General features: G+C 43.8%; 1 protein-coding gene and 1 non-coding gene across 3 annotated transcripts in view; both read left to right on the plus strand.

The window, feature by feature from the left end:
* Nucleotides 1-5,168: 5,168 nt before the first annotated feature.
* On the plus strand, nucleotides 5,169-5,240 carry TRNAD-GUC. Its single transcript has one exon. It is a non-coding gene; the product is annotated as a tRNA-Asp (tRNA).
* Nucleotides 5,241-8,137: 2,897 nt separating this feature from the next.
* Nucleotides 8,138-10,211, plus strand: part of LOC119307037 (protein VASP homolog) — a 32,434-nt gene continuing 30,360 nt past the window's right edge. For both annotated transcript variants that reach the window (XM_037583151.1, XM_037583213.1), the window contains exons 1-3: nucleotides 8,138-8,476; nucleotides 9,029-9,255; nucleotides 9,377-9,481. In XM_037583151.1, coding sequence (XP_037439048.1) covers nucleotides 8,209-8,476; nucleotides 9,029-9,255; nucleotides 9,377-9,481 — 600 coding nt within the window. In that variant the 5' untranslated portion in view covers nucleotides 8,138-8,208. The remainder of the gene's footprint in view (nucleotides 8,477-9,028; nucleotides 9,256-9,376; nucleotides 9,482-10,211) is intronic.

Below are 10,211 nucleotides of genomic sequence, written 5' to 3' on the forward strand. Positions count from 1 at the left end.
AAAATGAAGACTTGGACGACACTGCGGCAGGCCCTACTACAACAAATGACCCCAACAACGTTGGCGCTCCTTCATCAACTTGATAGTCTTCAGGGGCGTTAGTCCTCATATTCGAACCTTTTGGTCATTTGATGACAAAGGGGGAGAATTTTGAGTTAGTCTTCAAGTGGGTCTTTCTATATGGGCGTTTTTTAAAGTTACAACTCTCGTTCTTCCGAGACTCTTATTGGATCAAGTTGTAAACTTAAACCCGATGGTGCTCTGATACTCTTGATGCGTTTCTCTGCATGCTTATTCCTCGTTAATATTATTGCATGCATGCTGAATTACATCAGTCACCATATTTCATCATGCATTTCAAATTCTTCACTGTTGTATGTCAAATGCGTGTATGAATTACAAGATATAGGGGGAGATCTCCATGATTCAACTCTTCAAGTGTGCATTGCTTCAAAAGCAAATTCCTCACTATGCACATCTTCAGGGGGAGTTCTTCTATATCTTGCAATCAAATTCCTCAATATTAGTATTTACACTTCATATGTTTATCCCCGTTGAAAACTTAACCTATATTGTCATCAATCACCAAAAGGGGGAGATTGTAAGTGCATCTAGTGCCCCTTAGTGATTTTGGTGTATTGAAGACTTATAGGTTAAGGGACTAATGCGTTTGTGAGTGTACACAGGTCTATAAGTCTATGAGGAGTTTGATATTTACAGAGAAAGTCGACCCCTAAAAATGAAGTTCTTCGACTTAAGACTTTGTATTTCTGAAGACTTTCTGAAGCCTTTGAAAGTGAAGAAAATGGTGTGACCTTGAAGACTTAGTATTCATTTGAGGAACATGAAGCATGAAGACTTTTGTTTTCATAGTTTCATTTTCTCTTTCTTGAGTCATAGGAAACACCGTACTGTTAAAGGGGGTCGAGGAAATACTAAGGAAAAATTTCCATGTGATGCTCAACTCAAAATCCTACACCTACCAATCCCTTCGAGTGAAGCCATTGGAAATCTCATACAGTCCAGTCATATTCCTCAGTGACAGAGATGGAGTTCTTCTGGTCTCTGAGGAATTTGTTCTGACTGAGGAGTTAGGAATTCGCCAGTGCGGATTTCCTACACAGTGAGGAACATGATAGCCCTGAGGATTTTGGTACTCAAAATTCCGACCATTGCTGTGCTAAGCGCCAGCTATCCCAAAATATCTATCCACCTAACAGTCATATCATTGAAGGGCATTTATGTCTTATCATGTCGGGTTGCTCCCTAGGCTATAAATAGCCGCCCCCCTACAACCACTAGCTGGTTGGCTGCTCTGAGAGAAACTGACACTTGTCATTTGAGAGCAACCCATCCTCCGAGGACTTTGAGCGAAAATCATCAAGTGAGGAAAAACCCAAACCAAAACCCAAACACCTACAAACCCCAAGTGATTGAGCATCACTGAAGAGATTGATCCTGCGTGGATCCGACGCTTGTTACCTTTGAAGACTGTGCTTCTTCCAGACGGTTAGGCGTCATGGTCTAGAGCATCCAAGAGGAATTGTGGATCGCCGAGTGACCAAGTTTGTGAAGGTTTGGAAGTCGCCTGAAGACTTACCATGAGTGATTGGGCGAGGTCTGTGTGACCTTAGCTCAAGGAGAATACGGTGAGGACTGGGTGTCCTGAGCTGCGTGTTCAGGACTGGGTGTCTGGGACTGTGTGTCCTCGAGTTTAAATACTCAGCCGCTCCAACCAGACGTACAACTGAGACAGCAGTTGGAACTGGTCTACCAAATCATTGTCTTCACCAAGCTTACTGGTTCTATTTCCTCAACTCCTTCATTTTCTCATAACTGTGTTGTGAGTTTGTTCATATCTGTGCTTGAAGACTTTGACTGAAGACTTTCTCAATTTCCTCAGTTTGTCTTCATCCTGTGTTATCCTGTGCTCACGCTACCTGTACTCTGTGACTGCCTTCATTTCATCATGATGACCATGCTTGTATTCTGTTATGTTTACTTTTGAGTACTTATTGCGCTGCTAGTAGTTCTTCGCTAAAGAATTTCCTCACCGGCAAATTCCTCAGTGAAGAATTTCATAAAAATCGCCTATTCATCCCCCCTCTAGTCGATATAACGCACTTTCATGTAGGCTCGGTGAAGAGACAACGATTTGGTAGACCAGTTCCAATTGTTGTATCAACTGTACGTCTGGTTGAGGTGGTTGAGATGAACTCAAAGGACACTTAGTACTCACCGTATTCCTCCTGAGCGAATGTCACTTAGACCTCGCCCAATCACTCGTGGTAATTCTTCAAGGTAGACTTCTGAAATCTTCACAGGCTTATTCACTAGCACACCATAATGACTCTTGGGTGCTGAGAACATGACGCCTAACCGTTTGGAAGAATGATCGTCTTCAAAGGTAACAGGCATCAGACCACACAGATCAATCTCTTTAATGATGCTCAATCACTTTGGCTCTGGTTGGGTTTTCCTCACTTATGATTCTCTCAAAGTCGAGAGAGGATGGGTTGCTCTCAAATGACAAGTGTCAAGTTCTCTCTAGAGCACCCAACCAACAAGTGCTCGTGTGGGACGACTATTTATAGCCAGGGGAAACCAACATGAATTGTCATAAATGCTCTTCTCAGACATGACCATTGTCAGGACAAGGATTCACTCGACACCTAGTACACGGCGCATCAATGGTCAGAAAACGAACTATCAATTTTGTCGGGGCACTCAATTTCCTCATGATAGGAAGATCGCACTGGTGAAATCCTAACTCCTCAGCCTGGCCAAATTCATCAGTGACCAGATGAACGCCGTCACTGTCGCTAGCAAATTCGTCAGATGTACCAGAGATTTCCAAAGGCTTCACTCGAAGCGGCTTGTGTATGTACAAGTTTGAGCATCACTTTGGAAATGTGAGCTATGATTCACCTAGACCTCCTTTAACAGTATGGTTTTTCCTATGACTCAAAATAAGAAGAAAAAACTACAAAAACAAAAGTGTTCAAGCTTCAAAGTTTTCACATCAATTTCTTCAAAGACCGTACCATTTTTATCACCAAATTCTTTCGCTTGAAAAAATACATTTTTAGGGGTCGTCTTCCATGGTTTAAACCATATCTTCAGGGACTATAACTCATGTGTACACTCGCAAACACATTAGTTCCTCAACTCATTTGTCTTCAATACTCCAAAACCACTAAAGGGGAACTTGATGCACTTCAACTTTGGTTCACGTCATAGAATTTTTTCCACTGAGTCTATGCTAATGTTTATTTTCTATGAAATATGGAGGATATGAAGAATTCATCTATATGAATAGGATTCTATTCCTAGAAACCAAAGGACTCTAAAGGATTTTTTCCCCATAGGAATCATATCCTATATAATTCCTATATAATTCCTCCAGATCAAAGGAGGCCTAATATCTAGAAGCATATGGAGATTGTCTGATCTCGTGAACAGTTACATTGCCAACTTGGTGCGGGCTTGATGCGATCGAAATGTGGTACTACAGCTAGCGGTCCTGGGAAGTTTTGTTGCCTATGAATAATACTGGCGCCCTTCGAAGTAGGTTTGCTTGACGATGATGAATCAAAGATTCCACTTCTATCCTTCGTGGTGCACGTTAGAACATTAGTGTTTGCATAGGTTTATCCTTGAACATTACCATCTCATGGAGAGCTATAATGCACGATCAACGAAAAGTTAACTTGAACAATATTGTTCAACTGTACCACCCAAGTTGACCATCAATTCAAAACGAATAAAATTAAGGGAAAGATTAATGGATTTTTTAGCATCAATAAAGTGATGAAATAGCTTACACACACACAATCCTCGATGCAAGACATGCGTATGTTCACACACAAAACCCATCTATATATGCATTACGCGTTGGGTGGCTTGGGCAAACAAGTCGGTGGATCGAGAAAGGTGATGGAAAGGTGTAGGAATATTCCGGGACATGTGTGAGTAAGAAGAGAACAGGAGGATCCAGGAGGTACATATCGACGCCAACACGTTTATGTCAATTGAATGAAACGCGGTGATAGGAAACACAATATATTTGCATTCCCTTACAACATAGAGCATCATGAGAATTTTTATCTTGGAGATGAACATAGATGGTGGTGTTATGGTAATAAGGGAGGAGGACATGGCGGCATTTGAAAGATCAACGATGTGGAATATTGGGAAGGTGATGTCGAGGGAGAATATCTGGTGCTATGGGAGGTCCCATGCTCCAGGACGTTCCTAGTCGTCGAATCGTGGTTGCAATGGCCACAGGGACATCTCACACAAATTTGTGACCCCCCCCCCTCACACACACGCACATGGAGTCCCTTAATTATGCCCATGCCCAGAATCTCAATATGGCCATTGGTTCCACGATCTAATGGTTAGGAAGCCCCAAAAGCATGGGAGCTCCCGTAGCACCATCATTTTTCCATGATGTTGACTCGAGGGGTGAATATGCAACTAATGTTTTTCATCAAATTAGTTGATTTTAGAGATGGTGTGAATATAAAATGTTATATGAAATGCAACCTTATGTGCTCTTTTTTCGGGTGAACCTTATGTGTTTTGTTGGTTCAGTAGGCCTTGAAATGCAACCTTTATGTGAAACAACCCATATGGAGAAACACTCTAGTGTATTGAAAAAAATCACCATATATTTTAATATATATTATCACGTATATTTTAGAAGAAAAACAATCATGCACACACGAGAAAATGTATTTTTACTGACAAAAGGAAATGGAAGGGAAAAGGAAAATAAAGAAAGAGAAGGATATATAAAGAATAAAGAATAAAAAGTGAGATGATGAAGAATAATAAACTACGCAAACCGAAAAGAAAACCGAGTAAAACACACTGAGGCGGAGAAAAAACAGGATAAAGCAAACAACGAAAAATAATAGATAAACATGGGCTGGACATGGTTCCACTGAGCGACGAATAGGGATTACCATTTGCGTTTTCTGACGCGTGCGAGCCGGGGATGATGAGCAAGCCATGCCACTAGGGAGGGCCTGCTGGCGAGAATAGCAATGGGCTTTCAGTCTGAGGGAGGTGGGCTTTCCCTGAAAGACGCGATGACGGTCGTTATGCCTTGGTTTTCTATAGGATGCGTTGATCAGTTGCTAGATGTTACTTTTATCAATCAAGTCGTTGTAGTATAGTGGTAAGTATTCCCGCCTGTCACGCGGGTGACCCGGGTTCGATCCCCGGCAACGGCGCAATTTTTTCTGTTCTCTGTGTGTATCACGTTTCTGGTTCATCCTTGTAGCTTCTTTTTTTCAGGAAAAAAAATATCCTTGTATCTGTCTCACCAGTACAAAGCATTAGATAGCGCCTCATTGGTAGCTTCTCTTTTTAAGTGTTTCCGCAACTTAGGGCGTGTTCTGATCTTCTCCCGCTCCACGCTTCACAAATTCCTGTAGCGGATTATTGTGACTGCACCACACTCATGTGTACACACATGATTGCTTCTGTAAGTGTTTCCGTAAGTTATCATGAAGGTCACGATTTTTTTTTGCTTGTACAGAGATGAATGGTGTCTCTGCAGCATATATGCAGATCAAAGATATACAAGACCAGTTATTGAACTGTCTCCGTCAGCAAAATGAATCGACCTTGCCGTGCACTCTCAAGTGCTCGTACCATTTCATGATGCAAATCCAAGATCGATCCGCAGACTTGTTTATGAGCTATGCAGTACTACTGCAAATATTACTTACTAAACGTCTAATTGCCGACCCAATAATAACCAATTCCCGATCAACTAAGAAACAAAAGTAGTGCGTATTTGCCTATTTGGTTCTCAGGTCATGTCATTTACTCTGCGCCGCGAGAGCTCTCGCGGAAATCATGCGTTCTAGGCAGGCCATAGAGGAGCAAGGAAAATAGTGCACCAGAGCTTGTGGTGCTACCGGTGCACCGGACTAATATTGTGTTTTTAAAATATTTAAAAAATTCTGAAAAAATTTAGCACGCTCATACAACATTAATGTAGGTTGTCACAACATTTTAAGTCAAAATTCTAAGCATAACTCAAAAAACAAAAATGACAAATTCAACACTGAATAGTACACAACATAACCTGGGCTTTAGATTTGGCCCATTATCACACTGATGTCAAATTTGTCGTTTTTATATCTCAAAAAGCATTTCAAATTTTTATCCAAAATTTTGTGACATCATACATTGATGTTGTGTTAACATGCTAGAATTTTTTTCAGATTTAAAAATATATTTTATGGCATCCGTTGCACCGGTAGCACCACAAGTGCGGCACCGGATACATTCCCCAGAGGAGCAAGATGAACATGAGAAACCATGTGCCGCGTCGCGCATGCCCATGGCACCTGCATACCACGGATGCCGCCGTCAGTGCAGGTCTTAATGCCGGCCCCTTGCTAGACTCTTCTCCACAGCATCTGCCAAGCCCTATCATGGTGGTACGAAGCAGCCTAATCCTGCCCCGCGATTCCACTGTCCCCACGCCCCTCGTCTCAGCTCGCCGTCAATGCGCTGCTGCCTGCCATACAATCCGCTTCCGCTAGCCTGCACCCTCGACGCCGTATATCCTGGCCACAATATAAATGGGAGACAATGCTCACTGCCAGAGGACATTAATCTCGACGGCGGTACGCTCGCCAGCACCACTCGTCGTACCAAGTACCAGTACCAATTGCATACTAGTATTATCATGATGCTTTGGCCTGAATCCAAGATCGATCTGCAGACTGTTCGCAGTACAATCTTCGGTACTCCCTGGCAAAATCTCCAGCCATTACTTATTATAGACTGCGTCCACTGTGACGGTAGTACTACAGTAGTACATTGCATCTTACTGTACTACCACTTAATTGGCCTGGTCCGATCGATCCCGCCTCTGCCTGCTGCCGTCTGAAGTTATGGAGGTGCTCAGATGCAGGAGGGGTTCTCCCCTTTCCCGGCCATGCATTGATCTGACGCCATAGATAGTGAATCGCATCGCACGGCCCTGGGCAACATAACTCGGTCCATTCTGCTGCTCTGAACACTGCGCTGGGCGCCTCTCCTTACTTACCATTAGCTCCTCTTGGCTCTTTTCTCATGGTCTACACAGGCTATTAGTTGCTTTGATTTGTCATGTAGCATCGAGGATCCTAGCAGTGATTAGAACAAGTGAACGTGGTGGCAGGGCTGAAGAGTAGGAGTAGGTCTCAAGCCTCCGAAAGCGCTTTGTCCGGAAGAAAAGTCTAAGCACTTGCTTTAATACCACCCTGGACTAATTGATGCTTCCATACCAGTGCAGTATGTGCCCTGCTGCTTTGCCGATGCCACCAGTAGTGCAATGGCGATACCTAACCCTCTCTCATAATGTACTCGATAGCTTCAATTTCAGAGAGAGAGCGGGCAGTGGTATCATCTCGCATTTTATTTGACAACAACAGTCACACGCCTCTAGTACTACACTTTCAGCAAGTATGAAGTATGAACTGATGATGATGCATCGACGCATGCGCGGTGCTTCTTAGGGTGGTCGCTGGCCGGTGGGACCTAGCCGTCGGCGTTGGATAATGCGGAGAAGATGATGATGATAACATAGAGAACTCTGTTCTCCTCCAGGGGACCATGGGGCATGGGTGGAGTGCATGGGAACAGCAGGAAGCGGCTTAAACTACCACACACTTTGCAGCTAGTAAGATATTAGCGGATCGAGCTGGTGGTGCTTTGTGTTTGTGGGTAGTTAAGTAGAGGAGTAGCAAGAATTATTTGAGTTCCCTAAGATTCCTGCTACGTACTTTAGCTCTTGTTTATTTAACTATCAAGCACTTGGGCAGTTGTGCTTACCACACTCAATCAGTCCCATGCATGCATGCATGCCGTCTCCTAGTTTTCACAAGCATCCGTCGTTTTCTGCTCGGTGTCACAAGCATCCTCGGCACTTGAACACGTCACCAAGACTCGCCTTCTCAGTCCTCTTTTGGTTCATAGCATAGAATTATCGTAGGTCACGCTGCAGGTGGGAGTGGGTTTAAGTGGGATTCACTATCCCATCCCACTTAAACCGCTCCAGCGGGAGCCCACTGGACAAATAAAAATTAACCGGGCTAGCCCTATTAGCCCAGTGGAATCCCACCTTAGCCCGATAGGTTAGTTCTCTCGCTGGACAGAGGAGGCGCTGCAGCGCAGGCGCACTGCTGCCGCCGCCGCTCGATGGCCGCCGCCGCCGCATCACCTTCTCTTCCGCCTCGCACTCAGCACCTCTCGGCCTCCCCTCCCTCGCAGCTTCTTGCCGTCCCAATCAAGACTCGCCAAACCCCTCGAGCACGGTCGGATGCGATGGTCAGGTCGCCGGCGGCCCCAACCCCAACCCCCAGGTCGCCGGCGGCCCCAAACCCGAACTCCAGCTTGCCGGCGGCCCCAAACCCGACCCCCAGGTCGCAGGCTGCCCCAACCCCGACTCCCAGCTCGCCTGCTGCAGGTAGTCAAACATCCAGATCCTTTTCCCTTCCATTTACCATGTAGGATTCAGATGCTGATGGATTGCTCATGGATTCTAGTGAAAATTTGCAAGATTCCTGTTTCAGTTTCTGTTAAAACTCAAGATTAAGTTGTTGATGGATTGCTCATGGATTCAGATGCTTGCTTTCCTTCCAAGTTCAGAGTCAAGATCTACTGAAATTAATTTTTTCCCTTCTGTTTCAAATTGTCATTTCTAACCAAAATTTGCATCTATAGTGTTGTTATTAAATGAACTTGAATCTTACTGTATTTTGTTGGCTACAAATAGTCTGAACCAAGTTAGAATGAATGTCTCTGCATTTTATCCCCCTGGAAAGGCAGATGCTTACAAAATGAACTTGCACAAAAGTGAGGAGCAACTTCTACAAATAGTCTGAAACAAGTTAGGTTTAGCATTGTGGGCGAGGAGCAATCAGTAGTACAACATGTTCTTCCTTTCTTATTCTGTTGTACCTGTTAATAATGTCTGAACTTAACTAATCATATTTAACTTGGTTGTGAAAATTTTCAGATCTTGAGAAGCACAAGGTTACTAATGAGCTCTTGCGTGCCATAAAAATTGAGAAGGCTAATGACCCGGATCTTGAAGAGCACAAGGGTGCTGGTGAGCTCCTTACGGAACCACCAAAGTGCAAGAAAAGGAAGCGAAGTAGGCAGAGTAGTGGCAAGCTTCATGGGGAACACGAAGAAACGAACAAAGTCGTCATGAAGCTGTCGACGTCCAAGAAAAAGAGGAAGGTAAAATTATCACACTACTTTATCATGAAGCCGTTGACGTCTAGGAAATAGACATAACGTCTTTATGTCTATTTTACTGTTTAGCAACACTTATTATACAACAACAAATTTTTTCTCTCAGGCAAGTGAAGGAATGTGCACTAATACACGGGCACCGTTGTTTGGACCTTTGGCCGTTGACATGGATAAGCAGCCACCACCATTGAAGAAAAAAAGGCTTAATAAGGTGAATTTTGATTGCGAATGATTGTCTCTCAATCAAATTGCCCTTCTCAAGCTTATCTGTCTACCTTTTTCTTGTTCATTTAAGCTGTCGTTTCTAAAAGTTTGGGGATGCGAAGCTTATGTCAAGAAACTTCAACCTGAAAAGCTCGAACCCAAGTCGGAAAAATGCGTATTCATAGGATACCCTAAGGAAACTGTAGGGTATACCTTCTACTTAAGATCCGAAGGCAAGATCTTTGTTGCCAAGAACGGATGCTTTCTGGAAAAAGTGTTTCTCTCGAAAGAAGTAAGTGGGAGGAAAGTAGAACTCGATGAAGTACTACCTCTTGAGCGGGATAGTGACGCAGCACAGGAAACCGTTCCTGTGATGCCCACACCAACTGAAGAGGAAAACCATGATAATGATCAAGGTACTTCGGATCAAGTTACTGCTGAACTTCGTAGGTCCACAAGGACACGTTCCGCACCAGAGTGGTACGGCAACCCTGTCCTGGAAATCATGTTGTTAGACAACAATGAACCTTCGAACTATGAAGAAGCAATGGCGGGCCCGGATTCCAACAAATGGCTTGAAGCCATGAAATCCGAGATAGAATCCATGTATGAAAACAAAGTATGGACTTTGACAGACTTGCCCGATGATCGGCGAGCGATAGAAAACAAATGGATCTTTAAGAAGAAGACGGACGCGGATGGTAATGTAACCATCTATAAAGCTCGACTTGTCGCTA

Source organism: Triticum dicoccoides, chromosome 1A (genome assembly GCF_002162155.2).
Source record: "Triticum dicoccoides isolate Atlit2015 ecotype Zavitan chromosome 1A, WEW_v2.0, whole genome shotgun sequence".
Classification (NCBI taxonomy): domain Eukaryota; kingdom Viridiplantae; phylum Streptophyta; class Magnoliopsida; order Poales; family Poaceae; genus Triticum; species Triticum dicoccoides.